The 25,453-nt window shown below is 37.7% G+C and overlaps 1 protein-coding gene and 1 pseudogene across 1 annotated transcript in view; both read left to right on the forward strand.

Moving 5' to 3' along the window:
• Positions 1-14,296, forward strand: part of ERLIN1 (ER lipid raft associated 1) — a 38,347-nt gene extending 24,051 nt beyond the window's left edge. The window contains exons 9-12 of the mRNA XM_032882417.1: positions 1,171-1,262; positions 8,659-8,748; positions 9,742-9,821; positions 11,996-14,296. Coding sequence (XP_032738308.1) covers positions 1,171-1,262; positions 8,659-8,748; positions 9,742-9,821; positions 11,996-12,217 — 484 coding nt within the window. The 3' untranslated portion in view covers positions 12,218-14,296. The remainder of the gene's footprint in view (positions 1-1,170; positions 1,263-8,658; positions 8,749-9,741; positions 9,822-11,995) is intronic.
• Positions 14,297-19,729: 5,433 nt separating this feature from the next.
• On the forward strand, positions 19,730-22,168 carry LOC116879839 (annotated as a pseudogene).
• The last annotated feature ends 3,285 nt before the right edge of the window (positions 22,169-25,453 follow it).

Raw genomic sequence — 25,453 nt, forward strand, 5'->3', positions numbered from 1 at the left:
TCCATTGGTATTTAAAAAAAAAAAAAATTTTTTTTTTTTAGATCTTTTAAAATTTATTTATTTGACAGAGCATGAGAGAGAGAGCACACATGGGCAGGGGGAGGGGCAGAGAGAAGGAGAGAAGCAGACCCCTCTTCTGAGCAAACAGCTCTATGCAGGACTCAACTTGATCCCAGGTGGGACTCGATCCGAGGATCCTGGGATCACTACCTGAGCCAAAGGCAGACACTTAATGACTGAGCCACCCAGGCGCCCTAAAAATTTTTTTTTGATTGAAGACTCAGGATGTCTTAGGTTTTCAGTATGATAGCTTCTAGTGATGGAAACATGAAGACTGTATGTTCTCTGCCCTCAGATAACTCCTAGTATCGAGAATGCCATTTTATGTGTTTATCAGTTTGACAAGAGTAAAGGAGAGCTCTTTGGGGGGAAATGTTTTGGGGGAACTGTTGGAGTTACTTTTCAGATAAATCTGGATCTTTCCTAATTTTATAGACTATTACAATCCCACATTTAAAAGCCACCTTGAGGTCTAACCGCCCACATAATAGTAATCTTTTTTTATACTTTTTCTGCTCTGTGGTCACCTGGTCACCACTTGTACATGCTTAATGATGGGCCAGCCATTTCCATTTTTAGAAAGCTCAGATTCTTAGAAAATTCTTCTTACATTGAGCCCCAGTTACCACTTAATAACTAATACCTAATTATAAATAGGGTAGCTGCGTAAGCCTATGGAGGGGCTGAAATCTAGCTCCATTCTATTTATCAGCCTATGGACCTGAGGGACTGCATCTGCCCAGAGGGTGTTGCATTTTGCTGATTGGCCCAGAGGTACTGTATGGGCAAGCTGGAGGCCTAACAACAGAGGAAGCATTTATATACTCTGGGTACTTGCAGATCACAGGCCTTTCCATGATACAATTAGAGGAAGAGGTCAGACTAAAATTCAAATGTATAAATTGATTCCTGTATCTAGGTGACTTTGGGCAAATCATTTAACCTTTCAGCTTCAGATTTATTATAAGTAAAATGGGGCAACACCTCTCTAAGCACCTTAATGGATCAGAAAGTTCGTGTTGCAAATGGTTCTTTGACCCACTATAGAGTCAGATTTATTGGCTGTGACTGCACATCATTTCTAATTTTTAATAACATTTTGATTCACAGGGAGGCTGAAAAGACAAAACTTCTTATAGCTGCACAGAAACAAAAGGTTGTGGAGAAAGAAGCTGAGACAGAGAGGAAAAAGGCTGTTATAGGTACTTGGATTTCTTTCTGAAATGGATGTCTTAAGTCTGTGTTTTATGAGTTTGTCCTGTTCTTTGTCATTCTGACACTGGATATTGATGGGATCAAAAAAGATTGCATCATACATAGTGGAGAATTCTAGAAACTCTTTTGTATATTCAGATGTCCCACAGCCTTTAAAACTAGATGGTGTCAGTACTTAATGAAGTGCTTTGGCTCTCTACCACGTCTTTGGCTGCTACTGCTTTTTCGAGGACAAGGAAAGTGGGTAGGGTTTTTGGGCAACACTAGCCTCTGTGGATTAGAGTTTTGTTCCTATAGTTTAAGAATAGGAAAGTTTTTTGGCCAAAGCTCAGGATTATAATATGCATCCTTGCTGTTGACAAGCACTGAGTTTTATGTGGATGGATAGATGTTGTCCTCTTCAACAGAAGGGCAGGATTGCTTACAGCTTATTTTGAATCACAGTGATACTTCTCTAACTCCAGGATACTATATATTAGACTGCCCTCTTGGACTCTCAGTTGTTTGTTCTTTGGGATGCTGGAAGTTTAAGAAGTATTTCATTAACGATTTCAAGTATGCAGGAATGCACAGAGAACAGTAAAATGAAGGCTTAATATTTGCCACATCCTTTCAGATCATTTTTTTTTTAAGAATAAATTTATCCATTTGAAGCCTCCTGTGTACCCTTACCTGGTCCTATTTCTTGACTTCCCTTCTCTAATTAGGTTTTATTTTAAAATTTTTATACAGATCTTTCTGTCCATATTTTTATACTGTAAATATATAACAATATCTGTAACTGTAAATATATAACAATAAACTCATAGAATTGTCTTAAACCATAAAAATATCAAACTCTTTTATTTCACAGCTTGCCTTTATTTTACTAACATTGTTTGAGTTTTATTCATATTGATATGTGTAGATATAGTTAATTTTTAACTGCTGCGCATTCGTTCTGAGAGTGAACCTCAGTTCATTCTAATAGATTAACGTTGAAGAGTTAGGTAGTTTCTAGTTTTTCCTTATTATGAACAGTGCTGCAGTAGCCATATCTTTTTGTGCACACATTCAGAGTTTTCTGTGGTAGTGCTACTCAACATGTAGTGTCGGTCAGTGCCCTGTATCACCAGCTTTTTGTTTCTGATCCATAATGAGGTGACTTCAGAATTGAGAATGAGTGCTTAGAAGTTCTTAACAGTATTGCACATTTTATGTCTGTTGAGTCTAATGATAAAAAACTGGAGCCTATGTTTTTGTTTTTAATAGTTTTCCTAATAATTAATTTTTATTCTAATTAATAAAATACTGCTTCCCAACAGGCTGAAATACAAATAAGAGGGGAGGTTGCTTTCCCATAGGTAGTTTGAGGAGCATTGCTCTGGAATACATGTCTCGGAGTAGAATTGCTGGGTCACAGAGTGCATACATCTTCAAATTTATAACATTCACTATTGCCAGATTGCTCTGCAAAGTGATTCTACCATTTTGCCTTCTTTTCAGCAGGGTTTGAATTCCCATTCATTCCTTTGTTTGCCTTATTGAATTCCCATTTCTGCATATCCTCCTCAATTCTTAGAGTCATTAGACCTTTTAAAATTTATGTCAGTGTGATGGTGGAAAACATATCATATAATTTCAGTTTGTATTTCTCTGATTACTAGGAAAGTTGAATATTGTTTATTGGTCATTCAGGTTTCTCTTTTTTTGTATGTGAGTTGTCTGTTAAACTGTTAGCCCATTGTCTGATTAGTTTTTTTGAGCTGATTGGTAGTTCCTTATATCTTCTGGATATTAATCTTTTCCCAGATCTATGCATTGCAATATCTTCTCTCACTTTGTGGCCTGTCTTTGAACTTTATGATGTCTTTGACATTCTTATATATTTAAATTTCATGTACTCATATTCATCAGACTTTTCCATTCTGATTTGTGCTTTTCCTATCCCATTAAAGAATTCTTTCCCATCCCCAAAGTAATAGTTTTATTCTAAAAGTTTTACAGTTTTGCATTTTGTATTTAGATATTGAATCCATCTGGAATTTATAAATTTATAGTATAATTTTATAAATTATATTAGGGTTTAGTTTGACACTGGAATTCAGTTTATTTTTTCCATGTAGCAAGCCAATTATTTTAGGCTATTGAAAAGTTCATTATTTCCTCTATTTATTTCTAATGCCACATCTGTCTTATAACAAGATACTGTATATAATTTGTTCTGTTGCTAGGGTCTCTGTTTTGTTTTAATTTCTTGCTCTGTCCTTCTCCAGAATTACCTTGTTTCACTTACTGTCACTTTTTATGTTAAGTCTTGCTATCTGGGAGAGCAAGTGTCTCCTTAATTATTCCTTTTAACAATTCCTAATTATTCCTAAAATTGTCTTGGACTATCAGAGGCTTTTTATTCCTCCATATAAATTTTAAAACGACCTCAAGTTCTGTAAAATGCTGTGCTGAGGTTTTGATTAGAATTCCATTACCTGTACATGTCAATATGAGAGGATTACAGTATTTATGATACTGAATCTTATAAATCTGTTTACATCTGTCCATTTATGAGAAAGGTCTTTCAAAAAGATGTTATAATTTTCTTCTTAAATTTCTGGCGCTTTCTTTCTTAGAGTTTTTTTCCTGTTTATTCCTCGAGTTTTTTACTATTATAAATAGGGGTTTTTTTTGTTTGTTTGTTTGTTTTTAGATTTTACTCATTTATTCCAGAGAAGGATAAAGTGAGAAAGTGTGCATGCGAACGCAGAGCAAGGGGCAGAGAGGCAGGAAGAGGGGCAGAGAGGGAGGAAGAGGGACAGGCAGATCCCCAAACACAAGATCACAAGATCATGACCTGAGAGATCACAAGATCATGACCTGAGCCAAGCTGAGCCAAAACCAAGAGTGAAATGCTCAACTGACTGAGCTACCCAGGTGTACCAAATAGGCTCTTTTTTGAAGGCACATTTTCTAACTGGTTTTTGCTTTTGTGGAGGTACGCTGTTAATTTTTTTTATTTGTTTAGCAGTCTCGCTGAAAATCTCTTCAGTTTCCCATGGGAGCAGTCAAATTGTCTTCAGGACAGTTCTGATTTTTTCTTTATAGTCCCATATCTTTGTATTCTTCTTAACTGACTAGTTTAAGCTATGATTTACAGTGCAGTGTTGAAAAGAAGGATGGCAACAAGTAGTCTTGTCTTGTTCCTAACTTTAAATATTCCCAGTGATGTTTGCTCTAAATAATTTTTATTGGGTTAATGAAGTTTCTTCCTGTTTCTTGCTTGCTGAGAGTTTTTATCATGAATGGCTATTAAAACTTTGAGAAATTTTTCTATATCTGTTGAGAGGACCATATCATTTTTCTTTTTGAAGCTGTTAGTGTGGTGAATTATATTAATATACTCTCTATTACTGAATTATTTTGCCTTCCTGGGGCACACCCACTTGATCATGATGTAGGAGAGTCACCCAGTACACTTCTCTTTATGTCTTGCTGATAGTGTCTTTAAATTTTTTACTTTTATTTATTTTCATTTTTACTTGTATTTCATAAATTTCAGCTTGCTGTCAGTTTTTTCATGGTTACACTAGCCTCAAGATGAGTTAGAGAGCATTTCTTCTTTTCCTGTGTTCTGGAACATTTTATATAAAATATGTTATCTCTTTGTAGGTTTGGTAGAACTTACTTGTAAAAACCATCTTGGTCTCTTGGGTTTTGTGCTTTTTTGTATGCTTGTTTGTTTTTTGTTGTAGCATTTAGCCTGCCAGTTTAATTTCTGTACTAACTATAGGTCAGTTTCAGGTATTTGTTTCTTTAAGTTTGGGCAGTGTATTTTTCTAGCACATTGTCATCTGAAACTTCGGATTGGGGAGCATAAATTTGCAGAATTTTCTGCTGATTTTTAAAACCCTTTACCAAATATGAATGCCCCCTTTTCATTCCTAGTATTATTTTGTGCCTTCTCTTTTCCTGGATCAGTTTTGCCAGAGGTCTGTTATACTTCATTCTTCTTTTCACAGAACTGCATTTTTATTTCATTGATTCTATTATCACTTACTTTTTTATTACATTATTTACACTTACTTTATTATTCTCTCCTGTCCTTTTGGAGTTTTCTCATTGGTTCTTTTCTAACTTCTTGAGTTACTTAAATTCTTTAGTTTTCAGTCTTTTCTGATGGAAACATGTAAGATGATAAATTTTCTTCTAAGTTCTGCCTTGGGTACATCTCACAGGTTTTGAAATGTAGTTTATTGGTGTTCAGTTTTAGTTTTTAAAAAACATTTCCATTATGATTTCTCCTTTCACTTATGAAGTATTAAAAGTATTTTTTCAGTTTTTTATTGGATGGGTTTTCAGGAGGCTACCACTTTACCGTTGATTTCTAATACTGCATGATAATCAGAAAATATGATCTGTTATATGGATTCTGAAATATTTTTTGAAATTTGCTTTGTGGCCTGTCAATACATGGTACTTTTTTGGTAAATGTTCTGTGTGTGCTTGAAAAGATTGAATGTGTTTTCTTTATTTGTTGGATACAGTGTTCTCTATATCTATCCATTAGGGTCAGGCTTATAAATTGTGTTGTTCACATCTTCTGTATTCTAATTTTTGCCTTCTTGAACTGTCAGTTACTGAGGGAGGTGTGTTAAAATTAAAGTCTCCCACTATGACTGTGGATTTGTTGACTTGTAATTTTTTTTCTTTATATATTTTAGGGCTGTATCATTAAGAGATTCAGGATTGTTACATCTCCCTGGAGAATTGGTCTTATTATGTAATAACCCTCATTATTCCAGACACACTTTTTGGCTTAAGATCCATTTTGTCTAATATTAAAGCTATGCCAGATTTCTCTTGGTTAGTTATTTTCTTGATGTATCTTTTCCCATCCTTTTACTTTCAACTTTTCTGTGTCATTATGTTTTAGGTGTGTCTCTTGTAAACAGCATATAGCTGGATTTTGTTATCTTATCCAATGTGAGACTCTGTCTTTTAACTGGTGAGTTTAGTCTTTTTATATTTATTGTGGTTACTGCTATATTTGGATTTGTTTTGTATCATTTAATTTTGTGCTATTTACCACGCATTTTTTTTCCTCTGCTGCTTTTTTCTCTCTTTTCTGATTGGTATTGAATTGATTGGATTTTCTTTATTCTTTTCTTCCTTTTACTTGATTAGTAGATTTGTATTCTGTTTCTAGAATGTATAACTGGTCATACCTGTAAAATGTTAATAAGCATACCTGATTTGACAGAGTCTAAAGCTAATCATCCTTTCTGTCCTCTTAAATAAAACTAGAATGCCTTAATTCTTACCACTGTTTCCAGTTTTACATATTGTTGGCTCATATTCTGGTTTTATGTTCTTTTTATTCCCCCATTAACTATTATCATTATCAATCAATTCTTAACAGTAAATATCTATTTTGATTTATAGGTGTTACTTAACTTTTCCCTCTCCATTGTTTTTGCAAATTCATTCTTTTTTCTGCTAGTTTGTTGTTGTTATTTGTTTTTTTCAGTGAAGGCTAAGGAGTAGTTACTTAATCATTCTTCTTTGGTCTGAAATGGTTTTGTTTCATTCTTAAATGGTAATCTAGCCTATAGTTCTAAGCCTAATGAAACTTACTTTTCTTTGTCACTGTGGCAGTAGTATTTCATTTCTGTTTGGGTTCCTCTTGTTTTTACTTTTACCATTTTTCTCTATGCCTTTGGGTGTTTCAATTTCACTGTGATGTGTCTAGGTAAAGAAAGTGTACTTATCACTGGGCTGGTGGGTAGAGTTTTAGCCTCTTTGGAGTTGAAGCCCTCTAGTGGTCTTGATTTTATAAAGGAGCCCCATTTCTAACTTCTCAAGGCCTCATCTCCTGACCCTGCATGAGCAATAGTCCAATAGTCCCTATCCCTCACTTGTCTAATAACCGCCACCAAGGCTACCACTCTACTGGCTCTCAGCTCTCCCTTTGTTTATGTTTCTTGAGGATCTCTCCTCCTTTCTTGTGATCTTAACCATGCATTTAAAAAAAAAATTGTTATATTTTGTCTAGGACTTAAAAGTGTTGTTACCTAAAGGGTTTTCTAAGCCTACTCCACCATTTTTCTAGAACTGTTAAGTCTGCTCATGCTCTTTATCTCTGCATGTGAGAGAGCAGTGTTAGATGGGATAACCACAACAGTTTCTCTGTGTTGAGACACCATTCTCTGGGTCCTAGCTACACCATTCTCTGGGTCCTAGCTGTAGGCTCCAGATGTCTTACTGTTAATTCAAGTTTTATCTTGAGTTTCTGCTTATAAGTATGTTTCTAGTCCAGTTGAACATTGTAGTCTGTTTGGAGGGTGGTGTGATACAGGTTGATTTTAAGCTAATGAGGAAATAGGGAAGTAGTGCTGGAGTTGTGGCTAAAGGATACTGGATATTCTGGAAATAGGAAGCCACTTGGAAATTTTTTTCCTGCTATGCACTTCCCCCAAGGGCCAGAGATAAGATGTGTTAAAATACTAACCCTCTGGCTGAAAAGGAGAATTGAAAATTATTCTTCAAGAATTGCAGTGATTGAATTGAAAGTGTATTTAGAATCTTTCCTCCCTGGTCCTGGATCCTTTGGTTAGGCCTCTAGTTTACTTGAGGATGTTTGTTTTTTTCCTGCTGCAGCTAACTTGTTCATCCCCAACACTTATTTTCACAGTGTCAGATGAATTAGCCTGCTTTCTCTTTCATGTTCAGCAGCAGTCAGAATTATACTTCTCTGATATTATTTTCTTTTTGTCACTTCCCTGATGGTAACTTAACCATTAATCAAGTTGATCCTGAGTATATTTAGCCCATTGCTGAAGATGGGAGTCATCTAGCCTTCTTTCTATTCTAATTATTTGTTGTCTTCCCCTGTCGGCTGCCTCCATAATCACCTTTTCATTGTGACTTCATTCATTCTTCTTTTCTTTATGCCTTCTGCCATGACCTCCTCGGTCATGTCCATTATTTTCTTTAGGAATTCTTCCAGAAGGCCTTTCTTGGTTTAACTTACTTTCCTTGTTCTTTCTTTCTCCTGCCATTTTATAAGATTGTTCTGTGTTGCGTTGCATTTATGTTGCTCTTTTTTTGTTCTGACTACTTTCATGAAGTATCATTTTTCCCATTAGCTTGTGGACTGTTGCTGTGTATACCATGAAGGAATGAAACCTTTTGTACTCCCCTTTCCCACAAAACTAGCTCTGTCAACAGAACAGTGAAATAGGAAATAAATTCCCTTTTTTCTGTTGAGTAGTTTGTAGTCTGGGGGGATAAAACTTAATGAAACAGCCCATAAAAATTGTATAAATGTTAAGACAATGTGCTGCTTATTCTAAGTATTTCTGGAACTAGAGAAATATTTTTGAATGTGTCTTCTTTTGTATATAATTATAGAAGCAGAGAAGATTGCACAGGTGGCAAAAATTCGGTTTCAGCAGAAGGTGATGGAAAAAGAAACTGAAAAGCGCATTTCTGAAATTGAAGGTACATCAGGGAGAAAAGAGGCTCTAACTGTCCCAAACTACTTCTCTGCCTCAGAGATCGCGCTCTTGATTGTGGTAGGCGGGAGGGCCAGAGACAGAATAATCTGGTCTGGAGGATGTGGCTGCCCTCATACCCTAGACAAATTTTTATAAAAAATTACCAATTTTCTGTCCTTAAGTTGTGGCTTATTAGCTACCACTTTGTTCTCAGGCAAAGTATGAGAATTACTTATAACCAGTTGTAAAGAACATGTAAGATAAGAAACCCCACCACTACCAGTTTCTTTTCTATCTAGCAACAACAACAAAAATAACAAAAAAATTAAGGAAAAAATAAGCCCCAGTTTTCACAGAGGCTCTCAAATTCCTTGATTTCCTATAGTGAGATGTTGATGTTCTGAGCTCAGTCTTGAAGACCAGACATTCAACCTCTTTTCTTATATACTACTACTTCCTGTCATTCTGCATTAACTGATTCTGGATCAAATTTGGAGGGGGTGGGGACTGTGCAATAAATAGAGCAGAGCTTTCATATCTGGACTTCATTATTTTACTTGAAGCCTAGAGCCTGGGTAGGATGTGAGGCTTTTTGAGTGATGAGGGTAGAGGAAAGAAGGAACAAAATGAAGTAGGCTCTGATGAGCTGAGAGTTCTTTGACGTTGACAAGAGTATTCTGCTTTGAGAAGAGTGTGTCTGGGGAGTGGGATTTGAAAACTGTTGTTGTTGATAAATGCCTTTACGTGATCAAGGAGTACCTGGCTGGCTGGTCATTGGAGCATGTGACTTGATTTTGGGGTTGTAAGTTCAAGCCCCATACTGGGTGTAGAAATTACTTAAAAGAATAAAATCTTTAAAAAAAATGAAGTGATCAAAATATTAGGCAGTAGAGAAAGAGACCCCTACTTAACATAAAATCTGAACTCTAACCCAGCTGAGGAAATGGATTACAACTTTCCTTTGTTTTAAACACCCTAACTCTATTTTGCTTGCTAGATGCTGCATTCCTGGCCCGAGAGAAGGCGAAGGCAGATGCTGAGTATTATGCTGCACACAAATATGCCACCTCAAATAAGGTGACTGGCTCTCTGCCTCTCCTAATAATAGAGTGTTTGGGATTTTGCTTTTCCTTGGGGCTGGGGTTTGGGAGGGGGAGGCTGTATTGTGATAGAGGTGATCTGTCCAGTGTCAAGGAAGGGTAGTTACCATCACACTCTCTAAAAACAGCCAATCATTTATCAAGACATATTGCACACTCATTGGGGAGAGAACTTTGTATAGTTCCTTGTAAAAGTGAGGAGCTAGGACAAAGAAAGGCAGATACGTAAACACAGGTCAAATACCATAAATCATCCATCCATACTGCCGTATCAGGGCTCAGTAACCATGAAAGGTGAGGGTCTTCTCATGGAATGACAGGAGTAACAGGAGAAGAGTAAAGTCCATTTAGAGTTGCTTTCCAGGTAAGGTAGCTTTTTTGTATAAATGCTAAGCTTATTGAGTGTAGTGTTTCTCATCAGCAACATCCCTGGCATTTTGAGATGGGATACTTTTTCATTGTTGGAGACTGTCTTAGGTATTACGGGCTATTTTGCATCCCTGACCCTTGCCTGCTAAGCATCAGTAGTACTCCCTACAACATACGTTTTCAAATGCCCCTGAGTACTGCTTGTTTACTGGATTTAAAAATAATCTAGTTGTGAGGAACTTGATGTGTGATAATTTGAGAAAGGAGCGTGATACAGGTGAACAGTTTTTGTAAAAGGACTTGGGTTAATCTAGGTTTAGAGAACATAGACCTACTTAGCAGGAATTAGGAAGAGGCAGCTAGAAGCCCTGTGGTATTCTGAGAAGGGAAGAATATGACCAACGTTTATAAAGTTTTTAATTGCAAAATAGATCAGAATATTGAAAGAGTTGAGGAGGAGGTCCATTGTGTTTGGTGTGGTTTAAAGGATTAGAGTCAAGATTGAAAGCATAGACAGGTCTTAAATTCTTTCAGTTTAGAAAGGAACAATATACTGTGGTTTCAGATGAAATGATAAGACATGATAGATTTATAGAATGGAAGTTGTCAATACTTTGAAATCTGGTATAAATTTAGAAGTAAATTTAACATTTCGGAGGAGACACAACTTTATAGAAACAGAATGGAATTTGGTTAAGATGGAGAAAAGGTGAGAAACTTGTATATAAAACTAGCAATTCAGATCTGTCATAGGAGAAGCTGGCTAGGCACACAAGTATCGAGACTTTGTCACTGAGATTAGCCTTATGCTGAAAGGGACAGCAGTTTTATGCCATTTTGAAAAATGCTATCAGATAATGACCTATAGTAGTAAGGCATTAGAAAGTACTTTGGTTATGCGCTGTGACCAGATTTGATGAGTATTTCAGCAGAGGGAGTTTAGACCCAGGGAGTGGAAGGTGTTGGGGGTCTGTGAAGGGTCTAGAGGACAGGCAGGGGATTTGAGATGTGGAAAGGATTACTAGGAAAGGTTCCCATAGGCTTTGGGGAAAGTATATTCCAGGGAATATTAGGAATAAGTTTAGATTAAGCCCAGAGAGATTTTGGTTGGATGTATCATGGCACCATGATTTAAATTTAAAAAACTAAAAACTGTGATAGGGAGAAAGATCTGTTTGATTGACAAACATGTTCATCACAGTTTTAACAACCACCTTCTAAGTAGGGGCATGAGGCCAGACCAGGTAATTTCTTGAGGTCTCTTTCCACTTTTAGATTGTGGTCAAGAAAAGCAGAATCATGGATGGTTGATTATAAGGTTCTGAGCCCAGCCCCTTTGAAGCTCTGCCACTCTCATCTGTTGACCTGTTTACCACTTAAGAGAACCTGCAGAGATTCCAAGCTGATTCCAGGTTGAACTCAGCTAGATGAAATAAGACAGTAGATACAAAAACATTTTATAGGCTTTAAGTCACTATAGAAATATTAGTAGTTATCATTGTTCCCAAAACCCACCTCCTCCATCCTTTTTTTTTTTTTTTTAATTAAAAATGAACAGCTTCTTCCTGTATTAGGACAGGAGCTTGTTTAAGGAACTTTAAGTCTAAAATACGGCTGTGAATGTGAGAGCCACACGTTAAAGTTGAGAGAAGGTCACGGGCGATGAGTCAGAGTTGAGTAGTGATGCAGGAGAGCAGTGGGGAAAATGCGTGTAAGGAAAGAGAGAGACGACTGTTGGACCAAAGTGTCCTGATTTCTTTGCTCTTGTTTGCCCCCACACAGCACAAATTGACCCCGGAGTATCTGGAGCTCAAAAGGTACCAGGCCATTGCTTCTAACAGTAAGATCTACTTTGGCAGCAACATCCCTAGCATGTTCATGGACTCCTCTTGTGCTTCGAAATATTCAGATGTTAGGACTGGAAGAAAAAGTTCTCTCCTCTCTAAGGAGGCTCTTGAACCCTCTGGAGAGAGCCCCATCCAAAACAAGGAGAGCACAGGTTGATGCAAGGGGTGGAAATGTACTCCCATATCAGAATGTGGCCCAAGGGGTTAAGTGGGAACAATGGTTATACAACACTTCAGATTCACAGAGAACCTGTGCTCGGTCTGTTCTGCCTCTCCTGTGGTAGCCCTGGTTTATCAGCCGATTGCAGGATAGAGCCAGTTGTCTGGCACCTGGATGTCTTTTCAGCCACAATTTTATCAAGTATCCTGTGTGTGTTCCTTTCTGAACTGATACTCATGAATGAGGGAAAGTCTGATGCTAAGATACTGCCTGCACTGGAATGTTAGACATTAAGTATATAACAAGCTGTGTTTTTCTAAGCTGAGATCTATTGAATAATGTTTACATTGGTCCCCGCGGAAACGTGCGCTCAGCCATTCAAGACATAGGAGGCCCGAGAAGATGGCCTGGATGCGGTAAGTGTGAAGAAGACCGATCACACCTGGGGCCCAGGCTCTCTCTGTGGGGTTCAGTCCCAGCGTTCATCCATGTGATTAGCATCTAGTCCGCTGAAGTTCTCCAGGAAATGATCTTGCACTTGAGCAACAATTTACTTGATACTATTTGCACCTTTTTATTTTCCTGTAGTTGAGTTGGCCTGCTGGGATATATGTACCTTGCCACCCAACCAGGGATTCCTAATCACCAGTTATTGCATTAGTAGCCTCGGAGATAGAGAGAGCTTGGCTTGAAGTTCTGGGTGAGATGAAACCTTTGCTTTGAACCAAAGCTCTGGGGCCCTGCATTCCCCTCCATTGGATGATGACTGCATTACTGCCCCAGGCCATTCATAACTAAGGTGCCTGGTTTTTAGCCACAGACAACTCCTTATATGTCACCTCTCAGCTCTGGCTGGCCAAGAGCAGGGCAGGGCTTTAACCAGAACTAAGGGCAGCGTATAATTCCCAGCTGTTCACTGCACAGTATTGTATCATAACTGCAGGAAGTTTTCATTTTTAAAACTGGATTTGGGGTACATTTATTTGCCCCAGTACTTCTGCCTGAAGGCCATGTCCTAGGGCTGTCATGGTTACTAGCACACTGATTCTCCTCAATATTGTTCTTCTGGAGCCTACATAGTATGGAACAGAGTAACTTAGCATCTTTGGTCATCTTTGTCTTGTTTTTTTCCGCCCCCCGCCTCTGAGATGCTGAAATCAAAGTTCTCCAGCTTTTACCCTTCCTAGGAAGTCAGGATTCCACTGACTTACTGGGCAGCCAGGGGATTTAATCTCCCATGAGAGGGTGACAGACTGAGTTATGAGTAAGCCTGTGGCTATGGGAGACCTATCTCATCTGGGCCTTCTTTCCCCTCGGATTAGCTTTCCTGAAACAGTGTGCCCCATAGTTAGGCCTGAATTTGTGCAGCTTATTAAGACACCTTTCATGTATACTATGGTTAAGCCAGACAGAAGTCTTGGGACCACTTTCCAGAAATCTTTCCGCTGTCAGTCCTGTCAGTCTCATGACATCTTGTGGGTTGTGCCAAACACTTTCTATGGGGAAGGAATCCCAAATTTGAGTGGGTCTTTTCCCTGGGCCTTATACTAGAGAGGCATTTGTAATAATGGAGAGAATCCTTTTTTATTTTTGCTTATTATATGCACTCTCTTTATGAATGGATCTTGTTTTCTCTAGCCCTTCTTTAAAGAACCTTTGAACTATAAGAATAAACTCTTCACCTGTCATGTATTGTTGCTGCAGATAGATAATGATTGTTGTGGGAAATTTGGGTCATTGACCTTTGTGCTTTCATTCCTAGAGATGTTTCCTATTCCCATGAGCTGAAAGCTGTTGCCCCAAAGTGATGGATGGGGGTTTTCTTACAAGCCGCCTGGTGGCAGAGTTGAGGAACAGGGAACTAGGGTTACGAAGTTGTAAAGAAACTACTTCCACTTAAACTCTCCATGGAGTGTGTTTCCCAGTGCTCGCTCAGGCTCTAAGTCTATCCCTCCTGCAGGGATGTTCCTTTTGGCAAATATACACTGTAATCTTGAAGTCTAAATTTATATGTGAATTGCTACCTTTTTTAAAAAAAAAAAAAAAAAGAAACCAAATAAAATTATTTTACTATCAGTGATTTGTATTTTTTCCTTATGTCTCCCATTATTTTCTGTTGTCTCAAACATATTCCTAAGGCTCTCTTGCCCATTTTGACTAGGTAGCCAGTTTATTTACTAGTTTCACTCAACTGTAGAGGTGTTTCTTATACTCTTCTCAGAATACTGCTTCCCAGCTATAAGAATTTTGAAAGCAGGGTTTCCACTCTTCCTGACACAGAATTTAACTAGGAATGTTCTGATTCTTGGCGGGATGTGGTCAGCAGCAGAAGAGGAAAGAGGGAGGCTGGAGCATCGTGCCTTTCTGAGGCTGTCTAAGAAGGGAGGAAGGGAGGAGGTGGGGCAGTTATACTAAGGCAGAGGAAGGACAAATGGTACAAATTATAACTGGCAGTGGTATGATGTAGCTACTGACACCAATTCAAATGTTAGTCCAAGAGCCAAGGCTGGACCTCGTCTACCCACCTCTCAGCCTTTCCTTTCTGGGAAATAATTCCACAGTGATGTTGGGCAGTGGGGCTTGGTAATTGGGAGTTTCGAGGACAGGAGCCCTTTACTTGGGTTCCCGTGGGCTCCAACCCCATAGTATTCTGTTTGCTGCTGCAGACCAGGGAAATTTAACTCATTCAAACCAATTATCCAGTAGGTCTGGGTGGGTATTAAAATGAAGTGATTTAGAACTAAGTGATTTCTGCCTATTGCCGTGGAAGAGGAATTTTGTGAATTAGAAGTTGTGATCTCTGGTTGCTTGGTGATAAGTCCCAGATGTGTGCAATAGAAGGCTGTTTGTGATCTGGCCCCCACAGACCTCTCTAGCCTGAGTCCTTGAATGTACCTTCTCTGTGTCCCTTTAAATATAGTGTTCTGTCAACCTGGCTAATTTTTTTCCCCTTGTAACTCCAACTTTCCTTTGCTAACTCCTAATAAGTCTTCAATTCTTCAGACAGGTCACGCTAAACTGTTGGCTGAGGTCAGCACTTCACATTTCTGCCTTAGAACATTTCACACACGTCACTTTACCTGTTTGATGTCTTTCTTACAAATGTTCAGCTCTCTAGGGGCAGGGACTGTGATTCTGCTCTTTCTTGGGCTGGTATCTGTTGCTCATGCCTGGCCCATATGAGTTGGTCAGTGTCAGTTTTGTTGCACAAAAGAAAAAAAGGATGAATGTGAAATGCGTGAAAGTGAATAGTGGGGAAAAAAGAAAGACCTAGAAATTAGGGTAGAGTATCTGTGTGAGGACTTAATTTGTAACCATGGGAAGTTACCTAACATCTCTGAACTTGTTTACATCTTCACAAGGCTCTTCAGTGGGTTCAGCAACATATTTTTATGCAGTTTGCCTAATGATTTCTGCATGGTGATTGTGGGGTGCATTTTTGTCTTCCTAAACTGGGGGAGGCTGATCTAGGGTTCCAAGGCCCCGTCCCACTCTCATAGAGGATGTATAAAGGGGGCAGTGATTTCCAGTAATGAGGATCTCATATATCTTTATCATGATGGATTTTAAAAAGGAAGAAGAGATAGAAAATGTGATTGTAGCTCTAAGGTAACCAGTCCAAGCATCAACCTTCTTTAATGCAAATTCTCTTCGAGGACATCACATAGCACAACATTTGGGATATTGGAGCTTCTAACAGTTAATATTCGTAGAGCACTTTGCATTTACCAAAACATCTACATGGGCACTGAAGATGTAGTCAGTTTTTTGTAGTGATTAAGGGATTGGGTTTTACATTTAAACAGTTCTAAAGAATAGAAGGGGAGGAAAAGGTGCCAAGCCTGACCAAAATACTACAAAAGAGAAATAGCTACCAATCTTAAAAATATCAGTGCGAAAGTCTACTAACAGTCTAGCATCACATTAAAAATACTACACTGGGACGCCTGGGTGGCTCAGTTGGTTAAGCAGCTGCCTTCAGCTCAGGTCATGATCATAGCGTCCTGGGATCGAGTCCCACATCGGGCTCCTTGCTCGGGGGGGGAGCCTGCTTCTCCCTCTGCCTCTGCCTACCACTCTGTCTGCCTGTGCTCATGCTCTCTCTCTCTCTTTCTCTCTAACAAGTAAATAAATAAAATCTTAAAAAAAAAAATACTACACTACCACCAAATGAAGATAATCAGTATCACAGGAATGGTCTAACACTAGGAAATCTACTAAAATTAACCATGTAGGGGTGCCTGGGTGGCTCAGTCAGTTAAGTGTTTGAGTCTTCATTTCGGTTCCGGTCATGATCTCAGGGTTGTAAGATAGAGCCCACTCTTGGGCTCTGCGCTGGGCATGGAGCTTGCTTAAGATTCTTGTTCTCCCTCTCCCGCTGCCACTCCCTGCCCTTGCTCACACGTGCTCGAGCTCTCTCTCTCCCTCTCTCTCTAAAAAATACAAATAAAAAAGCATCATGTTAATAGAATTTAGGAGCAATCACATGATGTCTTGTTTGTATAGAAAATGGCTTTGATAATTAACATCCTTTTTTAATTTTTTAAACCCTTAATAAAATGGGAATGGATGAATACCTCCCTAGCCAGAGAAAACATTTCTCAAATCAGGCTAATTGATGAAAGACTAAAAGGATCACCATCGTATCAGGAATAAAACAAGTCTATCTACCATTACTAGAATTAGAAAAAGGGAATGAAATAAAATCTTAAAGGAGGCATATTTGTAGACGATACAATTGTACCTGTAAAGTACAAGAAAATTTTCTAAACATGATTGCAAAAATAGAATTCAGTAGTTACGTACAAATTTATTTAAGATGTTATTTATTTATTTTAGAGACAGGATGAGTGCGAGGGGCTGAAGGAGAAGGAGAGAATCGAATCTCAAGTAGACTCCAAGCTGATCAAGGAGCCCAACCACCATGGGGCTTGATCTGACGACCCTGAGATCATGACCTGAGCCGAAATCAAGAGTCAGACACTTAAACAACTGAGCCACCCAGGTGCCCCACAAATTTATTATTTTAAAACAAACAATTGCTACCCTATATAAAATAAAACTTAAAAAATATAATGAAGTCCAGTTTTTATTAATTAAAAGCCAGGATAAAATACTTGGTAATAAGCAAGAAATTTCAAGATCTATAGAAAAAACTTTAAACTGTTAAAGAGAGGATGTAAGATTTTTAATAAATTGACTTATTCTGTGGGAAGGAAGAGAGAGCAGTTATCCCAAAATCAATCTACACGTTTATGAGATTTCAGTAAAAATATCAACCAGTAGTTTTTGGAACTAAACTAACATCCCAAACTTGATAGGGAAAGTTTTAAAAGAATTATCACAATAGCCCTACCTAATGTTAAAATATGAAGTCACAGTTACTGGGACACCTGGATGGCTCAGTTGGTTAAGTGTCCGACTCCTGATTTCTGCTCGGGTCGTGATCTCAGAGTCATGGGACCAAGCCCCACATCCATCTTCACGCTCAGTGCAGAGTCTGCTTGTCCCTCTCCCTCTGCTCCTCCCCCTGCTCACTCTGTCTCTCAAATAAAATCTTAAAATCACAGTTATTGAAGCTGAGTACTATAGCTTTAATAGGTCAATTAAAGTATAAAAAATAAACAGTTCCATATGGAAGCTTAGTACATGATAAAGGAGACTTTTTCCTTGTAACCTAGAGGGAAAATATGGATTATTCAATAGAGTTCAGAAAACTCAGGGGGAGTTGGAAATAATATATATCCCTAACTCACATCTTACATGAAAATTTATTCTTGGTGGCTCAAGTATATCTACAGAGAATTTTAATCTGTAAACTGTAAAATACCTCTGTGGAAGGCAATGTGGCAGTATTCATCAAAATTCAAAACAAAATTTAAAAGGCATTTCACTACTGAGAATTTATCCTTCATGAACCTCCCCCAAAATAAGAGTATTCATCATAGCAATATTTGTGATATTTAAAGATGGGAAGATCTCTTAGTGTTCATTTTATTTTATTTGTTTTTTTTTTAAAGATTTTATTTATTTATTTATTTGACAGAGATCACAAGTAGGCAGAGAGGCAGGCAGAGAGAGAGAGGAGGAAGCAGAGAGTCTGAGCAGAGAGTCTGACGCGGGGCTCAATCCCAGGACCCTGGGATCATGACCTGAGCCAAAGGCAGAGGCTTTAACCCACCCACTGAGCCACCCAGGTGCCCCTTGAGTGTTCATTTTAAAAGAGTTTTTAAAATTCCCTTATTTTGGGTGCTTGGGTGGCTCAGTGGGTTAAAGCCTCTGCCTTCGGCTTGGGTCATGATCCCACGGTCCTGGGATGGAGCCCCACTTTGGGCTCTCTGCTCGGCAGAGAGCCTGCTTCCCCTTCTCTCTCTCTGCCTGCCTTTCTGCCTACTTGTGATCTCTGTGTGTGTGTGTGTATGTGTGTGTCAAATAAAATCTTTTTTAAAAATTGCCTTATTTCAATAAAGTAGAATACTAAGCAAGTGTCAGAATACCCTAGGATGCTGCTATTTGAGTGAAAATAGTGGGGGATGTATATATGTGTCTTTTTTTTTTTTAATCTGTAATCTATCTCCCAAAGGATATATCATAAGTGCGTAACAGTGATTACATAAAGAAGGAAACCAAAAGAATATAGGAGAAGTGGATTCATTTTCACTTTTCACCCTTTTGTACATTTTCTTATATTTTATACCATGTATTACCTACTCAAATCATTATAAAATAATGTTTAGGGGAAATGCAAAATAAAGTAAATATGGAAAAAGGAAGCTTTTGCTTAAGTAGTAGGAATGCTTTTATAATCAGATAGAACCTGGTTCAAATTCTAACCATGCCACTTGCTAAAAGTCTAACCTCAAATTATTTCTTCTTTCTAAATGTCAGTTTCCTTGTTTATACCATATGAACAAAGAGAGCCTATTAGACATGGTTGAAGTGAAGATTAAATGAGATTTCTAAAAAACTAAGTGCAGTGTCAGGTAAATGTGAAGGGCCCAATATAAATTATGGTTATTGTTACTATTTTGTCATTTAATCCTCAAAACTTTTTGTGAAAAAAGAAGAAAGCCTGTTGTTTTGGTTGCCTCACCCCATTTTACAAGTGAGGGAAGTGGGGTTTCAGTCAGTAATTTCATATCTCATTTTCTTCCATTCATATCTGGATTCAGAAAGAAAAATATTGTGACATGTAAGCTCCTAATTTGAGGCAGCAATTCCAGTAAAGTTTGTTGTCTAGACAAAATGGGTTACAAACCCTAGCTTTTCAAGAATTGATTATTACACATTGACCATAATATTGTTCTTCCCACTGACAACCATCTTATTATTCAGTAAAAGGTAATGTATGAGAGTGTGTGTAAAACAGCCATAACTCTAGACAACCACTCATGAGGCTAGTTTAAGAGTGCTCAGTCCTATTCAATCCACTATAATTAAGAGTGTTAGGTGGTGGTGGTGGTGGTATTTTTTTTTTTTAATAAACCAAGGATAAATGTGATAGAGTAACATTCCACTCTCCATTTCTTGGTTCCAGGGCACTACTGTATTGCATTACTGTCTTTAGTTTTTTTCAATGGCAAGGAGTTTCCCAATCCAGAGAAGTTTGATCCAGGACACTTTTTGGATAAAAATAGCAGCTTCAGGTAAATAGAATACTTTGTGCCTTTTTTCCATGGCAAATACAAATAAATCCACCCAAGTCATACACATGCACATTCTGGACAGTTTTTAGCTTCGCTGAATTTATGGTATAACTCAGTAATCTACTGGTGATAGCAAAGTCAATCAAATCAAATTGTTATAACTCTCCAAATCTGGATGAAACCATTTAAGTATGTACACCAGTAAGATCAGATAGGTCCTCCAGGAACTATTTTGTTGTTTGGTAATTGAGTACAATGCAGGTTTTTAAAGAAACCAAAGAAGGGCAATCCAAATCAGGTATCATGTATTACCAGATGACAAAGGAATTTGCTTTTGCCAACTTTTGTTGATCTCCCCTTTGTAATACAGACTTCTAAAACAAAATGTACAAGTTCTTTTCTTTTTTGTAAACTATTAATCATTATTAATTTTCTGATTCCTAGAGCCAGGGACCATCAAAAAGACCTTGGCCATTTTATCTTCTTTCTTCCCCTCTGAACTTGAGAGCCCCATATACCCTTGCCTCTGTGCAGGAGCTGGTTGGCTCCCAGTTACTGTTTTCCATAAGTTCATAAAAATAATTTAGGATTGGTCAGTACACTTTCTTTTTCCTTGTTATCTAATCATTTGATTTTATTTGATTTGTATTTTTAAAAGTAATGGTTGATATGTTTTGCTTCTAATTACAATGATAATAGGTGTTTAACATAAAAAGTGGAAAATGAAAAAAGCAAAATAAATAAACACCCTACAGAGATAATCACTGTCAATATTTTACTGTATATACTAGGTGCTCTCGGTCCTTCCCATCACTCTTTTCTCTCCAACCGCCAGCCAGCCCTTCTCTGTGGCACTGCCACCTGCAAGTTGGGTTGAGACCCAGCAGCAGGAGCAGGAAGAGCCAGCACTGGGAGCTGGATGTGGTCTGGGAATCCATGCCCTAGTGTTACGGAGGTGGCAAGAAGAAAGTCAACTACTATGATGGTGATACTGGAAATTATTATTATGGACAGGATCAGCCCATGAAACCTCAGAATCCTCATGGCTCTGTAACTTGCTGCTAAGTTATGGTTTATATAAAAAAATGGAAATATACAGTCCCCATAAAACCACTGGTGAAGAAATGGCAAAATACCACAGTGATGAATACATCAAATGTTTATATTCAATAAGACCAGATAACATGTCTGAATATGTAAGCAGATGCAGAAGTTTAGTGTTGGAGATAATTGTCCAGAGTTCAATGGACTAAGTTTTGTCAGCCCTCAGCTGGTGCTTGGGGCTGTGAAGTTAAACCAACAACAAACCAACATGGCTGTTACCTGGGCTGGAGGAAATTCATCATACTAAGAAATCAGAAGAATTGGGATTCTGTTGTGTTAATGATATTGTACTTGCCATCCTTGAGTTACTGAAGTATCATCAAAGAGTCTTATGTATTATCACTGATATTCATCATGGTGATGGTGCTCAAGAAACTTTTTATGCAACAGATTGTGTAATGACTATTATTCCATAAATATAGGGAATACTTACCTGGAAGAGGAGACATGAGGGATATCGGTACAGAATAGTCTGTATTCTGCTGTCAACTTTCCAATGAGAGATGGTATAAATGATGAGTCAGGGAAGTTATGTAAGCCTATTATCCTGAAAGTGATGGAAATACATCAACCTAGTGCTGTGGTGTCACAGTGTGGTGCAGACTCATTATTTGGTGATAGACTTGGTTGCTTCAGTTTGACAGTCAAAGGTCATGCCAAATGTGTGGAAGTGGTAAAAACTTTCGATAGGCCAATACTGATTCTTGGAGGTGGATAGACAATCTGTAATGTTGCTCGATATTGGACATATAAGACTACAGTTGCCTTCAATTGTGAGGTTCCCAGTGAATTGCCATATAATGATTACTTTGAGTATTTTGGGGCAGACTGCAAACTGTATATTAGTCCTTCAAACATGACAAGCCAGAACACTATGGAATATATGGAAAAAATAAAACAGCATTTATTTGAAAATTTACACATGCTACCTCATTCACCTGGCATCCAGATGCAAGCTATTCTGGAAGATGCTATTCATGAAGACAGTGGAGATAAAGATGGACAAGAATCAGACAAGAGAATTTCTATTTGAATATCAGATAAAGAGAGAGCTTGTGATGAGGGATTCTCAGATTCTGAGGATGAAGGAAAGGAGGTCATAGAAATGTGACTATCATAAGGAAAGAGCAAAGAAAACTAGAACCAAAGAAGACAAGAAGGAAACTGAGGGGAAAAAAAAAAAAAGTAGATGTTAAGGAAGAAGGAAAAGAGTGGTGAAAAAACAGATACCAAAAGAGCCAAATCAGAACAGCTCAGCAACCTTTGAATTTGAGAGTCTCCCCATTTCAGAAGCCATAAAAAGGAGAGAAAATATTGGGGAGAAAGTTTTTTTCCTTTTGAAGTCTCCTGGATTCATTTTATACTAGTTTGGCATGGACGGTGTTTATTTTCAAAATGGCTTTGGTTTTTCTTGGCAAATTTTTTGGTGACTTTTCTAATTATAATGAAAAATTTCTCTTCTCCATCATGCTTTATGTAATAGTATTTAAAAATTGATGTTAGTTTGTCAAACAATGATCTACTAAAGAAGTAAATGGACTTTCTGAGCTGATTTTTCCATGTTTTATAATTTTCTTTATTAAAAAATTTGTAGTTGAGAAAAAAAACAAAATACAAACTACAAAACTATAGTAATTAACAATGTGTGACACTGGTGTATAAATAGACATATAGATTGAAGATCCAGAAATAAAACTTCACACTTATGGTCAATTGATTTTCAACAAGGGTATCAAGGCAATAGGGAAAGAATAGTCTTTTCCACAAATGGAGCTGGGACAACTGGATATTCACATGCAAAAGAATGAAGTTGGACCTCTTCCTTAAACCATACACAAAAATTAACTCCAAGTGGCTCATAGACCTAAATGTGAGAGTTAAAACTATAAAACTCTTAGAAGAAGCATAGTAGTAAATCTTCATGACCTCGAGTTATGTAGTAGGTTCTTGAAATGACACCAAGAGCACAAGTAACAACAACCAAAAAAAAAAAAAAAGGATAAGTTGGACTTTATCAAAATTTTAAACTTTTGTGCTTTAAAGGACAACATTAAAAAAGTAAAGAGACAACCCACAGAATGGGAAAAGGTATTTGCAAATCATATACAGTATGGGACTTGTACCCAGAATTTATAAAGAACTCTGGTAACTTGGTAATAAAAAGACAACCCAATTTAAAAATGGGCAAAGGGCTTGAATAGATATTTCTCCAAAGAAGATATACAAATGGCCAATAAACAAATGAAAGGTTTCTCAAGATCGTTAGTTACCAGAGAAATGCAAATGAAAGCCACAATGAGATACCACTTCACACCCACTTGGAAGACTAAAATAAAGACAGGTAAGAACAGGTACTTACAAAAAGAGGGAGAAGTTAGAATCTTCATAAATTTCTGCTAGGAATGTAAAATGGGGCAGCAGTTTGGAAAACAGTTTGGCAGTTCCTCAAAGTGCTAAGCATAGAATTACCATATGACCAACAATTTCACTCCAAGGTGTATACCCAGGACAAATAAAACATGTCGACACAAGAACTTGTACCAGAGTATTCATAATAGCATTATTCATAGTAAACAAAAAGTGGAAGCTACCAAAATGTTTATCTACTGATGAATGGATAAACAAAATGTGGAAGAGCCATACAATGGGATATTATCTGACCATTAAGAGGGAATGAAGTACAGATACATGCTACAATGTGGATGAACCTCAAAAACATTATTCTAAATGAAAGAAGCCAGACACAAAAGATCACATATTGTATGATTCCATTTATATGAAATGTCCATAACAGGCACATCTATAGAGACAGAAAGTGGATTCATGATTGTTTAGGGCTAGAAAGTGATGGCAAATGAGCACACTATTTTCTCTGGGTGGTAGGAAGGGGGCTGATGAAAATATTCTAAAATCAGATTGTAGTGATGACTGTACAACTCATTTTCTAAAAACCACTGAACTGTACACTTAAATGGGTGAATTTTATAGTATGTGAATTATATCTTAATAAAATCTCTTTTATAAAAAAAGAACATATATATATACAATGCAAAATAATTTGCACAGGTTGTCCTGATAAAATAGAAGTATGACAACTAGTAAGTACTTCATGGCTTATAGGTAATCTTCTAAACCCCACCTTAGGGCATGCAGTGTCAAGACTCAGGTTCCAAAAAGCATGCTGGAATATCAGAAGTATGGAATTGGAACAGACCAGTAAGGAGAAAGGAAAAGCCCCAGTCTTAGGCACAACCAGAACTGGAAGGAATTGGGCCACTTTGGGGGAGTCAACAGTTCAATCTAGAGTTTCCAAGAGGGGTTGGTGAACTTTGGCTGGACTGAGGTTGATGTTGATATAAGAGGAGGATTTGATACCAGGCATAGGTCCTGTCAGGTAAACAGTAGGTAATTCTACAGATTTGCAATCACAATGAGAAAGATTTAGGGGAAAATACCTTTGGTCTCAGTGAGGTCAAAGTTTAAGTCTCCAGACCTTTACATAAGTGGTACCAACATTATATTCAGGTAGTCAGTTCTAGTTCTGATTTTTTCATGGACTAGACTGGACTCAACTTCATATTCGTGGTTGTTTAGGATGAAATAGGATGAAATAACCCTCATGAATTTCCATTCTCAGGGCTCTTAAAAGCCAAACTCAAGAAGCTTGTTCAAGACTCTCTTTCCTATCTGTCTGTTACTTTCTAATATGGAGGGATAGGTTTGATCTTCAGGGATGATCCAGTTGCTCAAATCGAAAAAATTTTCCTCCCGCCTTAGATAACAATTATTTTTATCTTTAGGGTTAGTGCTTGCTTCAGGAGGGAACATAGAATAGAACAAAGCTAACAGATTTTAATCTGATCATTTGTGACATATGCTAGCTATGTGACTTAGGGCAGGACCAGACTTTCTCGATCTTCATCTGAAAAGTAAAATTAATAACTCTTACTTTCCAAGTTTAGGAGGTCGAGGATGAGTGAAATGTGTATATTTTCCCTGATAATTAGAGCTAATAAGTGATGGTTTTTTACACTCAAGTCTCTGAAAATTCTCCCACAGCCAATGCAAATTTAAGTTTTTAGATATTCTTTGTGAGCCATTCATTGCTTTTTCCCACTCTGCTTCCTGGATTAATGTATGAAATTCCAGGCTTAGGCACTATTCAATCAATTAATATTTGTTATTCTATTTCTCTGGTATAATAGTGACGCTGGATTTCTCTTATTATAATATTGTATTTCTCTGAATTTAAATACTTTTCAGTTTCAGAGACACTAAACTATGAACTAAGAGCACCTTAAAATCAATAAAATACAGTTGCCCCCTACTACATTTGGACCCATGGTCCGTTACTGGTCCAGTTAGCAGGCTGCTGAAAGTCTGACATACGTTAATCCCTTCATCCCAGATAACCAGGTCACTTAGAGTCAGCCTCCTCTTTGTCAGTTAACCTGCCTGATGCCCTTATACCTGATATGATGTC

The sequence above is a fragment of the Lontra canadensis genome, unplaced genomic scaffold, assembly GCF_010015895.1.
Source record: "Lontra canadensis isolate GAN:19392208 unplaced genomic scaffold, GSC_riverotter_1.0 scaffold3, whole genome shotgun sequence".
Classification (NCBI taxonomy): domain Eukaryota; kingdom Metazoa; phylum Chordata; class Mammalia; order Carnivora; family Mustelidae; genus Lontra; species Lontra canadensis.